This window comes from Panthera leo, chromosome D1, assembly GCF_018350215.1.
Source record: "Panthera leo isolate Ple1 chromosome D1, P.leo_Ple1_pat1.1, whole genome shotgun sequence".
NCBI lineage: Eukaryota > Metazoa > Chordata > Mammalia > Carnivora > Felidae > Panthera > Panthera leo.
The window spans coordinates 85,088,504-85,114,101 of NC_056688.1; the positions used below are offsets into that span (position 1 = coordinate 85,088,504).

Here is a 25,598-nt window from a genome sequence, read left to right on the forward strand (position 1 = left end):
AGCCAGGGAGCAGTGATTTCCAGGCAGGCTCCAGACATTCAAGGCCACTCCTCTGCGGAGTCTCCACTATTGGGGCTGCTGGCTGCTGGGCCTGTCAGCGTTCCCTATTATTCTCCTGACAGACAAAAGAGAAACAGCATGTATTCCCTTCTGCCTATAAGAGTAGCAAGTAAAATGGTTTTGAGATTGTAAGAAATGTCGACTTAATTAGCTTTTTTTCTTCCAGGTAATAAGTGTTTTCTCCAAGGAATGCCCCAAATTAACAACACTGTTTGAAGTTTATATTTCCTTCTCTTTTCCCATTTAAGATTCACAGATGCAAAATTCATACTCAGAGATGATAAAAAATCTTCGTGGTTTATTGTTTTTGAATATAACAAGAGAACATTACCACAGTGAAGCTTAGAATCTGTTTCATCTGACATATGTTTTGAAATCTTCCGTTGAGAGGTATAGATCCTAGGTCCCCTAAACATTATAAATTATGGAAATCAGAAATATCTTCCCTGGGGCACCTGGGTGGCTCAGTCAGTTAAGCATCCGACTTCGGCTCAGGTCATGATCTCATGGTTTGTGAGTTCAAGCCCTGCATCCAGCTCTATGCTGACACCTCCTTGCTTTGGATTCTGTCTCCCTCTCCCTGTCCCTCCCCACTCACGCTCTATCTCTCTCTCTCTCAAAAATAAACATTAAAAATTTTTTTTAAAAAGAAATATCTTCCCTTATATCAGAAGTTCTTTACAGATGTTCTTCAGGTTGGTCTGTGAACTCTGTGAAATTATATGAAAAAAAAAAAAGCTTTTTTTTTTGTATGTGCACTTTGTAAGTTTATGGTTTTTCAAGATTCTCTAAGGTAGCATATGAATCAAAACAGTTTGAGAATTCCTTTACAAAGTCTGTTGAGGTTTTAAACATTGTCAATTCATATAGAAGTAATTTCACTTCATTTTTAGATTTTTTTTCAAACTTGGCATCTTAAACCAAAATGTATAATCATTAAAGATAATGTTTTAAGAATATAAGATGCCTAGTTTACACAATCACATTTATTTCATTTGCACAATTTTGAGAAGCGTTTCTTGTCTCTGAAGAGCAGAAAGGACTATTCAACTATAACTCGATTTAATTTGACTCTGAGCATGTAGCTCCTGAACAGCTGACTGAAATGAAAATCTATAAAGCAGATCCTCTGTTCCCACTGTTCTGTTGTAATTTCAGTTTGTGGTCTAGCACAAGAGTGGAAGAGAGCTGAATCTCAACTGCCCATTATGTTGCTCTGGCAGTGGGACTGCTGGGCATTATCACTGAGCCCTTATGGGTACAGCCCTGTCCCAAGTCAATAAAAACAAGGGTCCCTGCCCTCCAGGCACTTGCCATCCAGTTGGGGAGACAAAATATGTGTTCAATATATATGCAACTTTTTCCAACAGGCCACTCTACAGACTGGAAAAACTAGACAATATATGCAAGATTTCACTGGAATATGAAGTCTCTATGGCTAATGCTGCCTTTGATTACATGTCTTCTTATTAATTTATAGATAGCTTGTAGCTGATTTATCAGTGTTGGTAATTTTTCAAAATCAGTCTATGAGAAATCAAGTTATTTTAAAAGATAAATTTTAGGACTAAATTTTTAAATGAACCACACAGATTTCTTTTATAAAAGGGGATTTTCCTAAATTTGAGTCTTCAGCAATCTGAGTAATTGGTCTTTCTGTCAGTCTTCTGATTACAGGTAGGTGAAGGAAGTTTTCTTTCCTATAAGACAGAAAAAAGAGAGAGAAATATATATATATACATGAATGCACACATAAACTTATTTATACATACACATATATATGAAGTTCAGTAGAAGTTGCTATTTTGAAAATATTTATCAGAATAGGTGCATTAAAACTTGATAAGGTTTGTAAAATTTATAGAGGCATTCCCTTCAAGGCCTGATGTGAGTTATGAAATCTAATTTTGTTTTCATAGCTCTGTGATAAAATTTTATCAATGTTATAAAAAGGGGTCTTTACTAAGACTGACCGGAAATCTGAACTATCTGGCCAGGCAATAAAAACACATTCCTTAGCTGCAAAGTGTCAGACAAGCAAGGTGTAACTGAAATTGATCGATAAGTCTTCCTTTTACAGTTGAGTGCATTCACTTTACCTCATAGGATAATAGTTTTTTTTAATGGTTTTTCCATTAATATCAGACTTCAGTGTTAGTAAGAAACAAGAAAGACATAAAAGGGAGAGAGACATGCCATCAAGAAAGAATGCTGTGGTCTTTAATGGTAGAGCACTTGAGCTCAGAGGAAGTGCTTGTGTGGGTGAGGGGTGGGACATTTGTTTCTGACTGATATGGGTTGAATTGTGTCCCCCCCTCCAAAAAAAATTCATATATCAAAATCCTAGCCCTCAGTATCTCAGAATGTGTTCTTATTTGGAAATAGGGTCTTTGCAGATGTAATTAGTTAAGATTAGGTCATACTGGAGTAGGGTGGGCCCCTAACCCAATAAGACTGGTGTCTTTATAAAAGGGGGACATTTGGACAAGGATAGGCACACAGGGAGAATGTCATGTAAACAGGAAGGCAGAGATTGGGGTGATGATTCTACTCAAGGAACACCTAAGATTGCTTGGAAACCACCAGCTGCTGGGACAGAGGTATGAAACAGATCATTCCCTTGTACTCTAGAGACCAAACCTGCTGCCAACTTGATCTTGGACTTCTAGCTTCTAAAACTGTGAGACAATAAATTTCTGTTGTTTAAATCACCTAACTTGTGGTACTTTGCTACAGCAGCCTTAGCAACTAATACATAAGTGAATACAGCCATTGGGGTAGAGAGGTGAGACCCGAGATGATTTGCTATGTCCTGAAGAGTAGGTGAGGGCCGCTCCCATGCATATGGCAGTGCCCCACCTACCTTGGGTCAGGCATCCAAGTGTAGCTTACTTTGCCTAACTTAGTTGCCATCAGGGAAATCTCCCAAACAGGCAGTGACTAAACCACAGAATTACTCATTGAAGGCATCCAGTGAACTCAGTTTCATAATTCCTAATGCCAGTAACCTGCAATTTCTACAGGCTTTGAGGTTAGGCAAATCCAGGTCCAAATCCCAGTTCTGCCACTTATTGGCTGGTGGCTTTTTTGTTATTTATTATTATCATTATTTTAAAATTTTAATTCAAATATAGTTAACATACAATGTTATATTAGTTTCGGGTGTACAATATAGTGATTCAACAATTCCATACATCACCAGTGCTCATCACAAGTGCACTCCTTAATTCCCATCACCTATATCACCTACTCCACCCCCACCTGCTTTGGGCAAGGTATTTCGTCTCTCATAAGCTCAGCTTCCTCATTTGTATAATTCAAAAGTAGAAGTAGAGAAAATATCTACTTCCAAGAGTGCTCATGAGTATGGAGTTAAACAGATGACAACAACAGTGTACCAACATGGTACCTGGCATGTATAGACATTCTACCAGCATTAGTATCCTTCCCCTTCAACATTTATGATCTTATTGATCTGTATACCAAAAGACTTGTCCAACCGTGCAGGAGGCAAGACTCAATTCAGACCTTTGATACCAAGTCCAAAAATCTTTCCCCAGAAGGAACCATCTCCAGTCCTTGGCCACCACTAAGCTGTGCCGTGGCCTCCTCTGTTGCTCTAGTGAAATCTGGATTGGGCTTCTGAAGGTGACGATGATCTGGATGCAGGTTCTAGTGAACACCTGTAACAAGCCTTATCGAGGAGATGGATAGGTTTCCTGGGTCAGCTAGAATTCTAGCTGTTATAACTCTTGTTGTATCTCACTATGCAATCAGAATCAGACTTTAAAAGCTGAGTGGAAATGTAGAGATACAAGAGTCTACTTTCCTCGTTTTATAGAAGAGGAAGCAGCAGTTCAGATGGGCCTTCGGCCAGTTAGCATGGAATTGAATGGTCTAATGTTCTTTCCATTCTATTATGTTCCCAGTCATCACAGTGTTAGCCCAGGAATGGAAGGACCAGAATCGATCCAAGGCTATGTAAAATATTCTCAGAGTAAACCTTTGCCATTGAAGAGAAATGTGTCTTTAGTGGAATCAAGGTCTTTCCTAGCTCAATCATGCTTAGACCAAACAAGGTGAAAGTAGATTTCAAAATGGTGCTGCAACTGGCATTTAGTAAAGGGGTGGGGACCCGTCAGTGCTTTTTAGTACCTACTCTGGAGGAAACGAAGTTTGCTCATCTCAGCCCCAGCACCTAGCAGCCCCTGAGGGAGCCCATGGCTGTTTCAGAGCAAGCAGAAGAGGCGAGGAGCAGTGACCCTTGTTTGGAAATCTCCTAAGTTGGCTGACTCCCATTTACATGCTGTTTCTGGCAACAGAGATCAGTCTGGGTCACTTCTATGTCACTGAGTAAATATGCTGGAAATTATTACTATTTCAGACAAATGTTTAACTATTCTCAGATTATCTATGACACCACAGGCCAAAGTCACAGCAATCTAACCTGGGAGTGAGTTTACTTTACTTTGTGATTTATGGAATGAGAATTCTAGGCGCTCTATGGGACTAATTTAATACGAAACATTCAGATGTCTGTCTTATAATGCCATTCATCTTTCCTTAGCCTGCCTGCACCAGGGGGCATGTGGTTCAGAGAGCAGGCTCTCCCTTCTCAGCCACAAATCATCACACTTGTGAAAGGGGGTGACGGGTCTTCTCTTCCAAGTCAGTCTGCCTGTGGCAAAGGCAGCCGAGCAGTTAAGGATGCATTTGGGCACTGATGACAGAAGAGTGTTTTCTATTCCACCAGACTTTAGGAGCGTTTTGAAAGTTACGGCTGGCAAAGAAGGGATGATGATCAACCTTGCTTTGGTTTGTCTTAAGATGAAGGAAATGGAGTCAAGCTACACTGTCTTATCAACAAGTACAAGATTTGCTTTATAAGAAGTTTATGTGATATTTTATGGATTGATGTGGCAATGCATGTCTTGGCTCAGGCTGCTACAACTAAGTATCATAGGCTTATAAACAATAGAAATTTATTTCTCACATGTCTGGAGCCAGGATGTGTGAGATCAGAGTGCCAGCATGGTCACATTCTGGTGAGAGCCCTCTTCTGGGTTGTAGACTACTGACTTCTCATTTTATCTTCATAGGACAGAAAGCAGAGCAGATGAAGGAAACTCTTCTGTGACTTTTACAAGGGCACAAATTCCATTCATGAGGGCTCCCTCCTTATGACTTCATCTGCTCCTAATTACCTCCTAATACCATCATATTGAGGCACGGGATTTCAACTCATGAACTTTGCGGGGGGGCACTCAGTCCAAAGCAGTGCATATGAGAAGAAAGTTCTACAAAAAGTCAAACTCCGCTTCAATGTGTATATTAAAAATCATGTTTTTGGGGCGTCTGGATGGCTCAGTTGGTTAAGCATCTAACTTCGGCTCATGTCATGATCTCATGGTTCAGGAGTTCGAGCCCCACGTTGGGCTCTGTGTTGACAGTTCAGAGACTAGAGCCTATTTCAGATTCTGTGTCTCCTTCTCTCTCTCTGCCCCTCCCCCACTCACATGCTGTCTCTCTCTCAAAAAGAAATAAACTTTAAGATTTTTTTTTTTAAAAAGCAGGTTTTTAACCAATCGATTACTCTAAATCTTACATTCATTCAACAAATATTCTTTAATGCCTGCTGTATAGCAGGAGATATTCAGTCTCTGGGAACACAGATGTGAACAAGCCTGGCTTACTTTCAAGGAGCTTAGAAACCAGTGGGAGAAAAAATACATCAACAGTAATAAGTGATAAGCAAAGGGGGCAGAGGGAGCACATGGAAGGAAGTTTCTAATAGAGATGGGTGTGGGGAGTGATAAAGAATGATTCCCCAAAAAAGCTGTAGGAGGAGAATGGACAAAGGTATGGAAGTAAGAGGAAAGACATAATTTGGGGGCAACTGAGGGAATGTTTAGGAGGAGTCGGGTGCAGATCTCCGTGAGCAAAGAGTGAGAAAACAGAGGCTGCAGGGCGAGTTGGACATAATATTCCCAAGGGCAATGAGTACCTTGGGGAGGAGTGTGCTCTTTACTTTCATGATTAGGGTTGGGGGGGGGTGGCGGGTGGAAATTTTAAGGTTTTAAGCAAGAGCGTAACATGATATGATTTTCATTTTCGAAAGATCATTCTGGCTATGACATGGATAAAGAATTGGAGAGGAGGGGGTTACCTAGGTGGCTCAGTCGGTTAAGCATCCAACTCTTGATTTCAGCTCAGGCTATGATCTCAAGGTTCATAAGCTCGAACCCCACATCAGGCTCTGCACTGACAGTGTGGAGTCTGTTTGGGATTCTCTCTCTTTCTCTCTCTCTCTCTTTTGCTCTCAAAATAAATAAATAAACTTAAAAAAAAAGAATTGGAGAGGAGGAAGCCTGGGGCTGTACAATGACTGGTTAAAAAATCATCAGGATTATCCATGTGAGCAACGCAGTGGCCTAAAGTAAAATAATGTAAGTAAGCAACTTCGAAAGACTTAAAAATCCCACAAATGAATCCCTTTTCCCTTCACAACAACACTTGGAAATTGGTGTAATGAAAATTGTCCTTTGTTGTTGAGTCATTCATTTCCTGAGCAAAGAACTGGAGTGCAGGGTCCTGGAGTACTGTTACGTGCAGCTGCTGCCTTCTGCCTCATGGCTGGTGAGAGCTCCTCTCTCCAAAGCCTCTTAAATACACAGCTTTAGCTCCATATAGAGTTTGGCCCATATCAACTTTTTCATGGGAACTAGGCATTATCTAGCAGATAATACTACTCCACGGGTGTCCTGGAGCACAACAAGGATTTATGACTCAAACACAGCAGACCCCTGTCAAGCCCACTAAGCAGAACTCACATTTCAACACTGAGAAAGTTGCTAGCCAGGTTCGCCTTGCAGAGTGAAGAGAGGGAGAGAAATCATAATAAAAATTAAAATCCACAGTGGAATTCAGCCTATCAAAATGATTTCATGAAACAAGAGGCAAGGCAAGGTCTGATAAGGGTTTGGCATTCTGAATTGATTTGGAAAAATTGCCTGGATGCCCAAGTGCCTTGAGTTTTGGGTGCCAGGGTATCCTGGCAAGATCCACTTCCTCAAACAGACTTGATTGTATTCAGAAGTGTAACTTGTGAGTCCAGCTGGTATCCATCCTGATACTGTAACTGAAGTCACAGATTCCAACCTCAAGTTTGTGTTGCCTGTATAGCAAAGATCACCCTGTCAAAGGCCAATTTTGAGGAGGTACCCAAGGGAAAGCCTCTCAATGACTAAAGAGAAATAGTGACAGCCTAGATAATTCCATTGCTAATTTCATCCCTCAGTGGTGAAGAGAGAAAAGGAGCATAACAATGGCAGAACTTTGGCGATACTGAAAATGCCACGGAGCCCTGAATGCCAGCCATGTCCACAGCTTCCTGAGGAATTCAACCCACACTGTTGCTTAAACAGGCAAGCTGTGCTTTGTATCATGTAATCCCTGACATCCCAATCTAAAGGAATGAGTAAAAGGCAGCTATTGGCTGACCTCCAGCCATTTAGTCTTCCATTAGAAGACACAATGAAAGTAATTCAGATGGTAGAGTGGCTCTGGAGCCAAAAGAAATATAAAGAGAAGGCAGGAAACAGGAGCCTCAAAGCAGCAGAGGCCATGAACAGGCAAGTGAGCATCTCAGTGTAGAGAAGAGCCTGCAAAGAAGTAGAAAATTCACAGCAGAAGAAAGAAGACCAAGAAACAATGAAGTCAAGAGCAGGAATGGCAGATTACTGGGTGGCCATTTGGACAAAGATAGGTCACGCGTTTTTTTTTTAATTTTAATTTTTTGACAGCATGTGTTCATGAGCGTGCACATGGGGAAGGAAAGAGGGGAGGGAGAGAGAGAAAATTCCAAGTGGGCTCCATGCTCAGTATGGAACCCCGTGTGGAGCTTGATCCCACAACCCTGGGATCATGACCTGACTTGAAATCAAGAGTCAGACACTCAACAGACTGAGCCACCCAGGTGCACCCATGCATCTCGAACAGAGACCACCATGAAGATTGTGTGTCGGGCTTCCCTGTGCACTCTCACTTCCTTGTTAATCCTTCCAACAAACCTCCACCACTGGAGGTAAATTGAGTATGTCTCTGTAATTTGTAACCTAAGTAAGCTTAATTTATTATACAATGTCTAATCATCTTTAATGTTAACTTCCTTTTAATCACTTCCCACTGCGCTCAGAAAAGAAAAATCCAAACTCCTTAACATGACTTATAAGGCTGTCCACAATCTGGTTCATGCCCACACCTCTCACCTCACCTTGTGCCTATTAATCCAACATTCTAGGCCTCTGCACTATCCAAGTAGCACCATACCTTTGCATGCCCAGCAGCCAGAACAGAACAGAGAGTGCCTGGCTATATATATATATATATATATATATATATATATGAATTTGCTCTTTGAAAAACTAATTTTCTTTGTATTTTCTGTCTTCTAAGGAAAATGTCTCCCAGCCTATACGGATTTCAATTAGGGAACAAGAGAACTATCTTAAAAATTAGTTTTTCTAAGAGCACTTATTATTGAACTGAAATAATATCCTGTGGAATTTCACACTCTTAGACGAGCCTGCCAGGGATGTCGGTGGCTCAGCCTTCCGCATTAACTAGACTTAGAGCAAACATAAAGAGGTTTGGCCTCCCCACCAATAAGCAGCTCCTTCAGTGGGGAAAGGTCACTTCGGCAAATAGGACCCCATCCTTGTTCTAAAGTGCTCTCTCTTTGTACATACAAAAATGCAGAAGAAAACTCAAGAGGCTTGCTATTCGTCCCCACCCCCAAAATTACTCTGCCCCTCGATGTGTGCACCATAGCACTGACATTATTCCCGCGACCTTTAAAATAGCAAGATGTTATCAGCACTGAAGGCAGCTTAATTAACATGGGAAGCTTCACTACCTCAGACTCACTTGTGTTGCCTCTAATGTCTGGGTCCTGGTTACACTCTCTGGGTGGTTAGTCTTGACCCAAGATTATTTCCATTATTTCGTAAGGAAGTAGTGATAAGAAAACAGGAGGACATTCAGATTAAAGCCCTCACTCACACAGCAAGTGCTTCTTTGCCTTCATCCTCTGGTGTTCTTGACACTGGTCCTTGGCTTGAGCCACGCCCAGCTGACACAGAAGTCCTGGCCAAGTTTCTCCCGGTGTGGTCAGCCAACTGCTCTCCATCCCTGGGGCCTATTAAGTGCAGACTTCCTGACCCACCTCAGGCATACAGAATAAGAACCTCTGTGATCAGCCTGACACTGGGCTTTATCAAGCTCTCCAGGTCATTCTTGTGCACATTAAACTTTGAGAATCATACTAAGGAAGCATCCCTGCTGATCCACAAATTGCTCTAGAAAGGATTGTTTTAAAATAAAAGATGGAATTCAAGGGCCCTTAGATGAGAAAAGCAGGGAAGACTGAGGAGAGAACAACAGGCAACGAGAAAGAAGAAAGGAAGGAAGAATGGAAAGAAGTGGAAATGAAGAGAGAGAGATGCAATCAAATCTCATCTTTTTGGGGGCACCAACCCTAGAAGTTCTGGGAGATTCCCTCCTCTCTTCCTTTCCGGTCTAGCACAGTCTGCAGGGTCATTTATGCATTTTGGAATTTTTTTTTAAACCCAGCTGCTGCTGGTGGTATGGAGAGTCTGACTGCCCAGCTATCTCAGTTGGTCTGACACAGGTGACATTCAAAACTTCTAGGATGGAAAAGCCAGGACCTAATGGATCCAGTGATTGACTGAAACTTATATCTACAGGACTACAGCAGACGATGAGTGATTGCACATCCAATTCAGAATCACCATTGTACTTGCCATATAAATATAATTTTCCATCTTGTTTCTTTCTCCCTCCCCCAACCCAGCTGCAGCATGGGCAGAAGCACTTCCTCTCCCCTCATATATTTCTATTTGCACGTATGGTACAGGGTGACAGCCTATTGATAGTTTATATTACAGACTCACAGAATTAGAAAATACTATAGCTGGCAGCAGACACCCACCACACAGCCATGTTATACAGTTGGGCCATTTGCTCCCATCAGCACTTAACCTGAATGTCAGTCTTTGTCCACCTTCTTTGTAGTTGCTAAGGCCAAGCGGCCCAAGCCGTGCCACTTATGCAGAATTTTAGTTCACTGCATTGAAAAGAAAACGGCTGTTCTTTCTGCCCACCTAGCCTTAGGAGGGGTTGAAATGTGCTCAGAGGCAAGAGGGAACTGGAGCCATTGGTTTAATAAAAACAATTGAGGATCACCAATGGGTCCAAATTCCATTTAACTGAGGACATTTGCATCTGATTTGTGATGACCTAGAATAACACAGATCTGTGGGTTTTGATTGCTCTCTTCCAAATGATGCCAGAAAGAAAAAAATAAAACAAAAAAAGCTGCTGCCTCGGTGAATCACAAATCTCAATGACACTCAGCACACCTGGGCTATTATTAAAAATTAGTTCATAAACACAGCAATAGCCACTAGCTACAATTTCTAAGTGATTCTTTGGTAAAGGGAACAAATTTATCTTTACCTTTTTGTTGTTTTTTGCTTTGCTTTCTTAATCCACACACACACACAAATTTAGTTACTAAGAAAATCAAGAGAGAAATGGAAATTCAGGTTATTGCTCTACAAAATGACCTTTGCATTTTGAATCATTACTAATGTGTCCTGTTTTGCAAAACTGACATAAGTACCCAGATAGATGTTTCTTATTTATAAAACACTTCCAGTTAATCTCAAAATGTTTGTCAAACTTTCAGGCATGTTACTTTTAGTCACCTGGCTTAGAAACATGCAATTTCACCCCAACACTTCATCAGGCAACAAAAGCTAAGGATGGGGCAAAAATATCCAGAAAAGTCCTCCTGAGGACAATCACAAATGCTGGTACACTGTTGATTAACATCTGGATCACCTTAAGGGTGTTTTGTGAACCAGCAGGAAATAAATTTCGAGAAGGCCATGGACTGGAGGATGGTTGTTTTAGTATTTAATAATAAATGGTTTCCAGTTGATAGGAAAATATTGAAATGTGACTTATATATACGAAGCTGATTCAAATTTGATAAACATGTCCCCAAAGGAAATTACTGGGTTTATTAAAAGCCTAGGAAGGCTGAACAGAATTGCAATAGTCTTATCCTATAGTCCTTGCCGAGGTGGAGTAACCGCTCCCCAGTCCACCTTCTGGCCAACTAAGAAGGAAGGTCAATAATAAGGAAAGAGCAGGGCTGTTCTCAGTCTTCGTTAAAAGTAGCTATGAACTGCCAAGCTACTCTGTGCAAGCCGTCGTCCACAAAGTAAGTGTCACTGCCTTGCTGGTAAAATGTGATGTGTTGATGACTGTTATATTACATCTAAAATCCCATTTACTGGTAATAGAAAAGTTCAGTTAAAGAGTTTTGCCTTATGTCTCCTGGTGCTTGATAGAGCGTTGTGTGATATTGCCAATTTTCGCTTCAGGCGTATTCACATGCAACAGTGAAAACTTCACAAGAATTTGCACATTTGATCCAGGGTGAAATCATGCCATTTTCATAGCAAATCAACTTTTCTTTGGCAGAAAAATGATAGGTACTTTTGCACCTAGAGAAATGCCTTTGTTTTCAAGGAATTTTGAAAAAATAAAAAATGAAAAGTTCTGTGTCTATGGGAATTGTGATCCAATCATTCTAAGCAGAAGCCCAGCAGGTAAGAATCCTGTTGTCCCGCTTTCTGACCTGGAGCATGTTCCTTGACCTTTCTTATTTTGACTTTCTTGTTAAAAAAAGAAAAAGAAAAATGGGGGTCACATGCAATCTTTTTTCCTATGTGTCACAAAGCTGTTCTGGGATGCCTTCACATCTCTAACATCGTACAACAGTGTCTGCAAAAGGGCAAATTGCTGTGGATGTAACATGTGAAATTTCACCTCAATGTGCTCTCCTTTTAGTGGTGTTGGAAGCAGCAGGAATTTATTCATGCAGCCCCACTGATTTGCAGACTGGGAGTAAATACTAGGCCTTTTGCAATGATTACCAAGAGCCCCCTTCAGTAGACATGATCTACTGCATTACATTAAAGTGGTGGATTGAGGAGGGAGCCAGCTGAGCCCTTCTGTACACACCTAGCCAGGTTGCAATTTATATTCAGACAGAGCTGTGAGTGGCTTTCAAAGCAAGAGAGAGAAGAACATTTCTCTTGAAATTTTCTGCCAGGACCGTAAACCAAACTCTGATTTGTCACTGCTATTAAAAAAAGAGAGAGAGAGAGAGAGAGAGATTCTTTCTTCATTGCAGGAAGAAATTAATAGGTAAGTTTTTCTCTTCCTGTAGTATTGCTACTTAAGATTGCTGAGGATCTCCCTTGATGCCTTAAAAAGAAATCCTCACGTGACTTTTCTTTTTAACAGTGCATACAACCTTTCTCTAAGTTCTGAGGACTGAGGACTGAGGACACAGTCTACGGCTTTCGGTTACTGAGCTTAGTCCGGAATAGCCAGCTTCATTTTTGTGAACAACATGTAGCTGTGCCCCATAAAGACTGGTGCTTGCTACCACAGGCCAAACTGAAGGGAAACTGGAGAAGGAGACATTGATTCATGTGCTGTTCAGTGGCCACCAGCCGTTTCATTTTTATTCAGTAAATGCAGGATTTTAACACAGAAAATAAGGTGGTTGAACCAGAAAAATGTCAGTTTGGGTCAAATTTAGTGTTAGATGGTCAAACAACCTATTTTATTACCAAATTACACACACACACACACACACATAATACTTGACCCCACAAAATTATATATATAAATACACACACAATATATATAGACACATAAAATATTACTTGACCCCACCAAATTATTTTTAAATAATAATAATAGTAGTTTCCCTTTTTTTTCTGAGAGAAAACACATCTAAGATAGTTATTTTACTGGCATTATTTTGTCTAGGTTTGTTGCCTTTCCAAGAACACATTTGAGGCAGCAAATGCCATTCTATGCAAGATGTAGAGGGTAGCAACTTTTTTAAAAGATACTATACAAAATTAAAAAGGATAAGTAATTGTTATGTCATAGAAAGCATATGAGCATATGAGTGTGTACACATATGTTACCCCAGCAAAATACAGCACAAAATATGATGGCTCTGATAGAAATGAACTGTGTGGCTGTACCGGAAATTGCAGCTTTTCAGATCGTGACACCACAATGTTTGTGGCTTGAGGGCCCTGCTGCCTTCGGATTCTGGCATAATTTGCTCTGATCTCCATCAGTTGCTTTAATTCTGTTAAAAAGATTATTTTGAGAGACATGTCAATGTATTTATAGAAAGTAATTAAAAGTCCAAGATGATGAAAAACTCAAAAATCCTTCAGAAATCCTTGACTCCCACGCTGGACTCTCTCATTACACACTTGACTTGCTTATCACATCAGAGACGTGCTAACATTCTCTGGATTTCTACAGAATGGCAGTTCTGGAGAGGGCTTCCTTCCAGGCTTTGTAAAAAGCCTGAATTGGAGGCTAACCTGGGAGTGGTCTAGAAATTGAACCCACTGAAAAGACAGTAAACACAGCAGTGAGAACAGTGCTCCAAGTTGATGACAAATGGCATAAAGCACTCTTTTACTTTCGTTGGGGGGGTCTGTGTGAAAGAAACCATTCTAACAGCGTATGATTTGTTTTGCCAAAACAAATCTATTTTTCAAAAACCCAGTGTGATTCTTGATGACTTTCACATGATAAATGTTTTTATATTACAGTACATAAAATAAGTTATTGTAGAGTGTTTACTTTTTTGAAACTCCCAGACTGCCTTATTTTCTACCATATACTTAAGCCAGTAGGCCACAGCAAAATTTTGAGTGTAATGATTGTTTAAGTGTACGTTCATAAGTATATCTGCCTATATAGAGATATATAGATATATAGATATAGATAGATATAGATATAGATATATAGATATAGATATAGATATAGATACACAAGTGGCATTTCTTTCTTTTTTTAAAGCATTCTGAGTATTTAATAATATATTCTACTTAATGATTATTTCTAACTTAATTATTTCAGGAAAAACAATAAATGGCAACTTATATATAGTAAAATAAGTTTCTAAAGAACACTTAAATTAAACTCCGCTATCAGTTAGGTTTCCTAGAAAATACATCACCCTTTGAGACACTTAGACAATTGGGAAAAACCACTAATCTCTTCATCATGAAGGTGAAAATATGAAGATGAAGTATGGGAACCTACGTCCAGAGGAAAAGAATCAACTTTCACACCATAGTGATCTATGTGGATATACATAATTGATGATGCAAAAAAAAAAATGTTTGTCTACATAGCCTTGTCAAAGGTCCAGAGAACTAACATGGAGAAACTGGTAGGGAAAGTAACATTTGCATTTCCTGTTTTCTCTCTTTCCTTCAGCTTTTACGGGTAACAAGCTTGCTTCTGGGAAGGGGCCCTACATTTCTCTCTGTGTTTTGGATACCTGTTTGGCCAGGTTGCCCTAGCTTTATTTCTCATAAAGGCGCAATGAACACAGTGAAGCCAGGAGGATAGGGGCCAGGTAACAGAAGACAATCCCAAGAGTATGAAAGATTGAGCATAAACAATGAAGAAACTGGAAAAGTACCTTCTACTGTACAACTCGCTTGTTTACTATTCAAGTGTACTGTAATATTTCAAGTGTGTTCATATACTTAATTAGATCAAAAACTCTTTCAGGGAAGGAACCCTGGCTTATATTTCTTTTACAGGGCTGTGCAGTTTGCGAACACAGAAAGCTATCAGCTAATACTAATGACAAGAACCCCAAATTATTCTTCTAAGTAACCACATAGTGGGGTCTCCAAGAGCTGGGGTGAGAGGTAAGAGTGAGTGATAGGGACAGGGGCATACAAAGAATACGATTGAAACCTCTTCCTCGATGTTGGGTGGTGCTGGAGGAATATTTGTGGAATACCTCAGAACAGTGATAGGCATCCCAATAAATCCTTGTCTTCCTGCATTTCAGTCTTCATTCCTATACTTTTGTTCTGGGCTAAATGTAAAGATATGATTGCAACTGTTTTAAAAGTTTTTGGTTTGTGTACCTTACATATAATAATAATAATTTTATGGTGACTTTAAAAAGAAATAATCTAGTATTACTTATTTTAGGGATCCCAGGTAATTCATTTCCTAATGTTTTGATTTCCTTTAAAATATCATGTTCTTCAGAATTCCTGAAAATTATGCCTTTGTTAATGTATAGCTAACCCCTGCAAGGGGCTTTAAATTCCTCAGGCTGGGACACCTGGATGGCTTAGTCGGTTGAGTGCCCGACTTCAGCTCTCAGGTCATGATCTCACAGTTCGTGAGTTTGAGCTTCGTGTTGGGCTCTGTGCTACCTGCTTCAGATCCTGTGTCTCCCTCTCTCTCTGTGGTCCCTCCCCAACTCATGCTCTGTCTCTCTCTCTCTCAAAAAATAAACATTAGAAAAAAATTTTTAAAAATTCTTCAGGCAAACAGGATTAAGAGCAAGAATTGGTTTAATAACATATATGTATTCTTTTCCATTGGTATCACTTAGAAAAGAAAATTAGCAAAGAATAGATAAAATAATAAAATGAGCATATATTTACTTACTACTAAAAAAAAGAGTTCTGCAAACTGTAGTCGCTATTTAATAAGCCATTAAGTTTTAAATAACTTGAAAGTAGGAAGTCAACAGAGCCTCACTTTCCTCAGGGTTCATGCTAAGGGAATACCTTCAAATGAGGCCATTTAGAATTTCTGCAAATAAGCCCCTTGGATAAGGCTCAAGACTAACAGAACTCTGATTGAATTCTTGAGTGCAAATGGTGTCAACAGTGAATTTCCAGAACAGAAGTATAACTGGAGTAGAAAAGGGTGGATCCAGAAGATAATTATTAAAAATCATCATGATGGGATATAAAATTCAGAAAGTAAGCTCTTTGACGAAAAGACAAGATGGTTTAATTCTTCAAAAACTTGATGGAAAAGAAACTGTCACCCATACTCTTTTGGGTTATAAAGCCACGTCCTGTGGATACGCAGATGACCATGTCTCTCTCTATGTCATCCCACGAGTAAATTGGTTCTCCATCCAGGGTGTGCAGTGTTCTGGCTGGGTGGACCATTTTGAGACGAGAGGAACAGTCATCCAGCAGCTGAAATACAAAGGGACAGAGATATTAGAATATGAAACGTCACAACATTATGAAGTCTTAAAGAATCAACTCCTTTAGGAGAACTATTCTCCCAGTTTGAATATTTATTTTACTTGTGGTTATTAGAGAGTTATAGAAGGAAAAATAGCATATAAAATGTTTCCAAATATGGGAAAAATAGCATATAAAATGTTTCCAAAGTGCTTTCACAATGAGGAACTTCTGTGCTCCTACTGGATTTTTTCCTTGTGGTTCTCTATTTTCCCATGTGGAAGAAGGCTTCTTGCTGCTTAAGAAATGCCTAAATATGAAAGGCCCTGGCTTGAGAATCTTAACTTGTCACAATAGCTGAAAATATTTTTTTTTCAACAAGCAAGAAACTAGAAGACAAAAGCACTGACCCAGAAGTGAGGAGACCCGGGCCTTCGGCCTCTTCTGACCTCAGACCAGTCAGGCAACCTCTCTATGAAAACAGTATCTTCAACTATAAAATCAAAGTTTTGGTTTAAGACCTCTTTGATTCTATGATTAGAAAGTCTTCTTTTTCTTTTTAACTTGAAAAATTTAAAAGTGATCTGTAAGGGCCTTAGTCAGTTTTTCTCAGTTTTCCTAGAAATATTCATAAAAATACATGTACAGATGCAGAGTGTCAACAGTATTAGAAAGATTAGTCAACATGTTGCCAGACCCCTAAGGGCAATTCCATGAAAGTGTAAATAAGACTTTAAGACAGAATAATAAAAGCAAGTAAGGGGAAAATTAGAGGTTTCTACACACTTGAGTGCATGATTTTTACCTAACACTTGTTCCTCCAAAATGCAGGAGCCAGGTCCACATGAGCCCTAAATCATAACCAATACATCCAATTTTTTTTTTTTTGAGAGAGAGAGAGCACATGATCAGGGAAGGGGCAAAGGAAGAGAAAGAGAGAGATAAGCAGGCTCCATGTTCAGTGTAGAGCCCAATGTGGGGCTTGATCTCATGAACCATGAGATGATAACCTGAGCCAAAATCAAGAATCAGACACTCAATCGATTGAGCCACCCAGGTGCCCCACAACCAATACTTCTTTTTATAGATCTATTTAGGGACTACAACTCACAACAATGTAGCCTGGCAGGGAGCAGAACTAGGCACATAATGACATCTTGTATATGGGAAATGAATCAATAATATGAAGCAAGACAAGACAGTGATGAAACAATGCAATTGGAAAGTGCAGTTTTCACACCCACTACTTTGGGTAAGGGATGAATGAATTGAATTGAATAATAATTAAAATTACCCAAGAATACATTCCCTTCTGTAGATAGAATAGAGCAGTGGGAGAGTATTCTTACCTACCCCTCCTGCTAGGCAACAGCCAGTCAGCAGCAATTTGACTCAATACTGAGCATATGAACCAGCTCTGTGACTTGAGATCTAGGAGGGGATCCTGAGAGATCCCAAGTAAAAATGTACGGGAAACAAAGAGAACTAATCTATCCTGTCTTCTGTCAAAAGATCTCTCCTTGTACAAGGAGGCATAGATAAAAAAAATTAACAACAGCAACTATATGAGGCTTATGAAAGTATTCTACAACATAGAAAACTCTTATGTTTTACACAGTCCTCAAGGTGAAGATTTAGAAAAAGATTTACAGCAGAAATACATTTTAGAGAATATCTGTATTGGGTTTTCCCCAAATTCAATAAAATTTGACTTCCATAAACACACACACACACACACACATACACACAAACACACACAGAAATGAGATGACAGCAATTTAAAGAAAAGAAGTATTGATGAGATGCGGCAGAGATGATGATGATGATGATGATGATGATGATGATAATGACGACGAAGGTAACAATAATAGCAGTTAACATTTATTGGGACATTTCTATGGGATAGAAACTTTTCTAAAAGTTTCTAAGGACAATCTGGTTTCATTCTATGGAAATAATTATTATCTTCCTTTTATTGATGACAAAAATGGAGAACAGAGGTTAAATATCTTAACTCCGATCACACAGCTAGTAAGAGAAGGAACAGTGTTTCAAACTAGGGTAAGTAGAGAGCTAAATGAAAAGAGGAGAGAAGGTAAGGAAATAAAAGACTCAGTAGTAGAATTAAAATCTGTTTTGAAAACAGAAGAAAAGCAGACTGAATATTATAGAAAATCAAATCAGTATTAGGGAGGACTAAGTTGAGAAAACTCATAGGATATAGTGAAAGCATAAGACATAAAATTTATGAGAGGAAAGTTAAACATCTGGAGTGTCAAGACATCAGATATTAAACCTATACATTATCGGTGGTGCTGGAGAAGAATTCAGAATAAATTAAACTTAAGCAACTATCAAGAAGAAGAAGATGAAGAAGAAGAAGAAGAAGAAGAAGAAGAAGAAGAAGAAGAAAACTTTCCTGTTCCAAAGACCCATGTCTTTAGATCAAATAGGCTAACTCAGAATATGGCAAAGTTAATGAAAAACTGACTAACATTTAAATATAACTGAATTGAAAAGTATGAATTATAGACATGGGGGAAAGTTCAGTTATATTTAGATCTGTTTTCTGTAACAATGAATATCAAAGAAAATGGGATAAAATATGAAGTTTTTAGGAGAAAATGTTTTAACATAAGAATTCTATATCCAGCTTAATTATTACTTTTGGTTATAGGAAACAAATGATATCCTCATGTACACAAAAACTAGGAAAACATATCACTCACATACATTTCAGATTATTAAGAAATGAATGAAATTCCTTCACTATGGGAAAGTCATAATGTGAAATGAATAATACTAAGCAGTAAGACCACTAGAACATGATACAACTGCTACAAAAAATGGTCAGAAAATAAATGAATTAAAAATTTTAGTCTTCATCAAGAAAAAAAAATGCAAAGCACCATCAAAAAGGGACATGGGAAAGGAAAGAAAAACCAAGCATTCCAACTGTCTATTTATTCATGAGGGCAAGAGATGCCCTTTTTCTCTGTTTTCCTTTGTTAAGAAAATTCATTTTTATGATTATAACCAATACAATAAAACTTAAAATCAGAATAAGAAAAATAATTCATGTCTTAAAAAAATAGACAAAATCACCTTCATGTGAACTTAATATGATTTTATTCTTAGAAAATTTATGTGAATCAAATAAAAGATTAATAATAAGAGAAAAATGTTTAATAAAGTGGCCAAGGACAAAATAAATTATAAAATATTGATAGTTTTCCTGCTCACAAAAATAGGCATTCAGAAAATATAGTGGGGGGAAATCTATCCTAACAGCAAAACCAATTAGGAATGACAATTATTTTCAAATGCAAGACCCTTATAAAAAATTATAAAATTTTACTGAAGGACTAAAAAAGATACATATATATTTTTTATATGTGCTTACACACATATATAAAACAATGCCACAGAATTCAATCTGGCTGCAAAGATTGATTCTTATGAAATTAATTAATAGCCTGACACAACTATAGTCAAAACCCTGCAGGATGACTTTAGAGTGTTGGACTGTAATTTCAAAATTCATCTATAAGAATCAATACACAAGGGTATTCAAGTAAAATTTGAAAACAAAGAACAATAGGCAACTTCTTTCAGAAATTAAAATATAAGAAAAAGCTATAATAATTCTAGAAGTATTAGATATGTTGGATTGTTTAAGAGCAGAAGCTAATAAGAATTAGTTTATTATAAAGATTGCATTCCAGCTCAGTTGGGAGAACAAAAACAGATTAGTCTGTAAGTAGGGCTGAGATAATTTTACGCCAACAAATATAGCAGAGAAATAACTTTGCTCAAATTTTACACGAGGAGTTTCACACAGTTTAAAAAGTAAAAGAGAAAAATAAAATGATAAAAAATTTGAAGAAAACCAGATGAATCTTTATATGAACTTAGGATAGTAAAAGACTATCAGAACATTTAAAAACAAAGAACTTTTAAAATATAATAATTCTGTACATTGAAAAAACCCATAGACACAGTGGCAAATTGGAAATTTGTTACACTAAATCTGATAAAGTTAGATGTTGCTTATTGCTTTAAGAAAAAGAAAATTCATATCAGTGTGAAAAATACTTCCAATAGAAAAATAGCAAAGGATTTAACAAGAAATTCACAGATGACTAATAAATGATAAATCAAATAAAAATCACTTATACAAGTAATTAAAGACATATAAATTAAAACATGGATATAAAATTCCCTGTCAAACCCACAAATATGTTTCTAAATGGCTGCATTTAGCATTGCTGAAACCTCATGTATACCACAAGTAGGTAGAAGCTCTCATTCACTATTTGTGGGAGCATAAACTCCTGAAATATTCCTGGAAAATGCTTTGGCAATAGCTATCAAAATTCTCAAGCACGTTTACATAATTTGACCTAGCAATCTTACTAAGAAGTTATTTAGGGGAAATAATCAGAAAATTAAACACAGATGAATATATTCAACGGAGCATGCTTTATGACAGCAAAAAATTACAACCTAACGGAAAACAACAGAAAACTGAATGAATGAATAAATAATAATCTGCCCATTTGATAGAAGATTATGGTGCCATTGAAAATAATTCTTTTGTTAAGGAATGTTAAATATGTGGGTGGGAAATCACATTAGTTTGTTAAGTGAATAATGCAGGCTGCAAAATTATATATATTGTGTGATCTGCTATGATCACAATGGCAAAAAAATATTATAACTGTATAGTAACCATAGAAATATATTCACTAAAGTTATAACGATGGTTATTTGTGGGTGATAGAATTTTCATTTCCTTCTTGGCATTTTTTCTTTTTCTAATTTTAATACAGTGACCATATGTTTTTATGTAAGTTGAAAACAGTAGAAATGTTATTAAAATAATCAAAAAATCATGGATATTACAATAGATTCATATGGTTTTTCTTTGGATTTTTCTAAATTTTCCATAACAATAGTCACTGTCTTAGTCTGCTCAAAGTTGCCAAAATAAGTATCATGCATTGGGTGGCTTAAACAACATAATTTTATTTCTCACAGTTCTGGAAGCTGGGAAATCCAAGATTAAAGTAGTGGCCAATTTAGTTTCTGGCGACAGTTCTCTTCCTGGCTCTTTGTTGTGTCCCCACATGGTGGGAGAAGAATGGGCTCTCATTTCCTCTTCTTACAAAGGCCACAAATCCTATCAGGTTAGGGCCCCACACTTATGACCTCATTTAACTTTAACTGTCTCCTTTTTTTTTTAATGTTTATTTACTTTTGAGAGAGAGAGTGTGTAGGGGAGGGACAGAGAGAGCGGGAGAAAGAATCCCATTCAGGGCTTGAACCCATGAACTGTAAGATCATGACCTGAGCCGAAACCAAGAGTTGGACACTTAACCTATTGAGCCACCCACAGGCCTCAACCTTGTCTCCTGAAAGCCATATCTCTAAATACAGTCACACTGGAGGTTAGGGCTTCAGCAAAAAAATTTGGGGAGGGAGTGCACAATTCAGGCCATAGGAGTTATTTTGTTTTTCAGCTTTAAAACAACCAACAAATATGGTAATTGGGTTTCTATCTGGGTTGGGAGCAATGAGGAGCTGTCCTAGAAATATGTATGGATAGGTTTCTGGGAAAAACTTCTGCAGCTTGAAAAGAACTGACATAAAGGTAATTCTTACATTTTCCCTTACTTTACTACTAAAATGTGACTATTTTATTGAGATTCTGTTTATAATCAGAAAAATGAACATTATTTAATAAAAACATATACTAAATGCAAAATGTGAATTAAATATATAAGTATTTCACTTGGTTTTCATAAAGATCTATCTACATGAGACAAAGTTAATGAGTTCACAAAAATATTTTTAAAATAAATGTGAAAATAAGGCATTTTCAGTACAGAAAGGCTCTAAAATATCTAGTCAGCTTATTACCTTCAATGACATTATTAATTCTTAGTTTTCCGAATGTATCTAAACTTATTCACGTATCTTCTTTACAGTGGGTAATCTAAACTGTATGTTCATAATTTTTGCAGTAACTAAAGCTCATAATAAAGGAACAATGTTCTGTGCACAATTCCTCACCCACAATCTATCTTGTGAGCTTAGTTTTCATAGGCCAGTCTTCTCAGGGTTGGGCGCGTGGGCATCACAGAACAAGTGCATATTCCCTGCAGGCATGAGGTCCTCGCCTCTACAAATCAGAAGGACCTGTTTCTCATTCTTTCGGCTTCCACTTCTGCATCAAGAACTATTTGGCTGAGAGAAAACACACTGGTTCTGAGATTCTGTAGAATCAAAGAGATGTTGTAGGGGTGGAGAAGACAAATGTTTCAGGAGCATAGAAAGAGGGGCTGGGCAATCATAAATCAGAGAGAGATGTCGGCTCTGAAGAAAGAGCCACTAACCCTGGAGAGGGAGCCACCTTAGTGCACTGATGACAGATGAGCCTTCGCCAGTTGGAGATGAGTTGCTCTAGTAATGTTCAAAGAGTGGGTAGGAAGAATGTGGTTAAATCATCCAGAATAGCCACAGCAGTGAAAGAAGCAGAGAAAAAGTCTGCATTAGATGGGATTCAAATACCATCTGGGGGTTTTATTACAGAAAGTAGAGTGAAGCACTTTGAAATGTGTTCTGTTCCTCATTTCTCTGGTAAAAGTACCAACCATTGAAGCTGAGTTTCTTTGGAACTGGTGGTGTTAGCCAGACTCCCCAGTGAAATCTGAGCCCTACACTTCCTGTTGTCTATTTGTTTCACACAGAGTCCACTCTCCAGAAGTATTCTTTACAGCCTGATAGCTTGAATGGATACATTTCTAATGGATCACAAAGGATCTCATGCAGGTCTCCAAATACAAAAACAGACAGTATGGAAAAGATGAGGAAAGAGATTTATTTTAAAAAAATAAAGCAAAGGAAGAAATAATATGCAGAACCTTTCTAAACATTTCCTAAGTATCTTTTACATACTGAGACCACATTAGTCTCTGTAAAACACTGTTTATACCATGTCATGAATTTATTCAGAGATGACTGGTGGCTAAAACACTTTGGTCTGGGACAGTGTAATGGACCACATTATGTCCTCCTCAAAACTCATTTGGAGAAAGTTCCTTAAGGAGGTAATTAAGATTAAATGAGGTCACAAATGTTGGGCACTAATATGACAGGACCATGGCCTTATTAGAAGAGGAAGAGGAACTAGAGATCTCTCTCTCCACACATGTACAGGGGAAAGGCTGTGTGAGAACACATAGTGGTGAGGTGGGGGTCATCTGCAAACCAGAGGGTCCTTCAGAAACCAACCCTGCTGACACCTTGATCTTGGACTTTCTAGCCTCCAGGACTCTGAGAAATAAGTTTCTGTTGTTTAAGCCACCCAGTCTATGATGTTTGTTATGGCACCCCAAGTAGACTAATGTAGATAGCACGTGGGGTCCACCATATGCTTTTAAACAATCTCTCCAGTTGTATATATCTTTCTGTATTTCTCTGCCTAAGCACCATCTATGTACTGGAATTATGTATTTAATTTTTGAATTCTAACAACCATACTTTTGTGTTCAGTGCCCCTCATCCTTATTAATGCTTTTTCTGCCTAAGATACTGAATCTTACCCATTTCTCAAGTTTCATCAGAGGTCCTGATTGATTCCTCTGTGGAGCCTTTCTCCTTCACCCCAGGTGGGAAGTGTTCCCCTCCTCTGAACTCCTACTGAACTTCCTGCCTGAACTGCTAATTTGACCTTTATAACATGCTGTTAGTATTTCTCTAAGAAGAATGTCAGATCCCTTAGCTAATACATTTTCTTACAATCTGTATTCATCATAACAAAATATAGAGCACAGAGGAAAATGCGCAAGAAAGAAATACCACTTTTATTAGGTCACCAACAATAAGACCATTTGATAAATACTTCCAAAAATAGAAGTATTCTAAGTGTATGCATGTGTATATATAGAATCCAACTCCACATGCTTTATGTTATGCTTCTTTCACTTAGCCTGGAACATCATTATTGTCATTATTCTTTCCAAAGTTCATTTTAATTGAGTTATGATATTCTATCCTATGTACTATAATTCATTTAACCAAGTCTCTATTGATGACTATTTAAATGATTTCTAATCTATCTATGTTATAAATAGCCCTGTGATAAATACTCTTGCCAAACAATCTTTGCATAAATTCATAAAAATATCCCTGGGATAAAGTTCTAGAAGTACATTTTTTTTATGATATGTATTGCCAACAAGTTGTACATCCATCAACATGAGAGTGATCATTTCTCTACACACTCAAATAAACTTTGACATATTTTCAAATGGTTTGCCAATTTGAAATATTGATTTGATGAGAACATAGACCGTGTGTTATTTTATTCTTTCTACTGCTACCATCACAATTGATGCTAACTTGTCAATTACACTACACTATTAAATGTTCAAAATCATTTCACATACATAAATTAAAATAATATTTTACAGCATCTAGCATAATGCCCTTCATATACAAAGCTCATAAAAGATTATATATGATCATGGAATAATAAAAATATCACCCCATAAATGGGGTATCTTTTACATGTTACATGAAAGTCAGAGAAATCAAAAAATTATTCCTCCAGTGGATATATGTAATTTAAAAAAATTGTTTTGCTATTCGGAGTCTGATAAACTATCTTTAATCCTATCACCCCTGCTCTACCCTGTATCTATTTATTAATCACTTCCTGTTCCCTCATTAATGTATCAGTTCTACTTGCAATGGTGAAGTGCATTTTAAGGTGTGGCATTCTAGGTATGAACTAAAAAAAAATTTTTTTCTAACATTTATTTATTTTTGAGTGACAGAGAGAGAGAGTGTGTGTGTGTGTGAGTGGGGGAGGAACAGAGAGACAGGGAGACAGAATCTGAAGCAGGCTCCAGGTTCTGAGCTGTCAGCAGAGAGCCCCACACGGGGCTCGAACTCACTCATGGACCGCGAGATCGTGGCCTGAGCTGATGTCGGACACTTAACCCACTGAGCTGCCCCTACAGTATGAACTCAAAATTTTTAAGAAACTAGCAAGGAAGGAACATTTCAGCTTTGTTATAGCACATTTTCTAGGATGTTTTTTATTGAAAAAGCTTTTGTTCTTTTCAAAAAAAATTTTTTTCCTAATGTTTATTTATTTTTGAGAGACAGAGACAGAATGTGAGTGGGTTAGGGGCAGAGAGAGAGGGAGTCAGAATCCAAAGCAGGCTCCAGGCTCTGAGCTGTCATCACAGAGCCCGACCCGGGACTCGAACTCAGGAGCTGTGAGATCATGACCTGAGCCGAAGTCGGACGCTCAACCGACTGAGTCACCCAGACGCCCCGATTTTGCTCTTTAAAAAACAATAATCACTT

General features: G+C 38.1%; 1 protein-coding gene across 2 annotated transcripts in view; it reads right to left on the reverse strand.

Moving 5' to 3' along the window:
• Positions 1–659: 659 nt before the first annotated feature.
• Positions 660–25,598, reverse strand: part of DCDC1 (doublecortin domain containing 1) — a 479,157-nt gene continuing 454,218 nt past the window's right edge. For both annotated transcript variants that reach the window (XM_042906361.1, XM_042906360.1), the window contains 3 exons: positions 16,076–16,226; positions 13,218–13,327; positions 660–1,760 (listed from right to left, as the gene is read on the reverse strand). In XM_042906361.1, the coding sequence (XP_042762295.1) occupies positions 1,692–1,760; positions 13,218–13,327; positions 16,076–16,226 (330 nt within the window). In that variant the 3' untranslated portion in view covers positions 660–1,691. The remainder of the gene's footprint in view (positions 1,761–13,217; positions 13,328–16,075; positions 16,227–25,598) is intronic.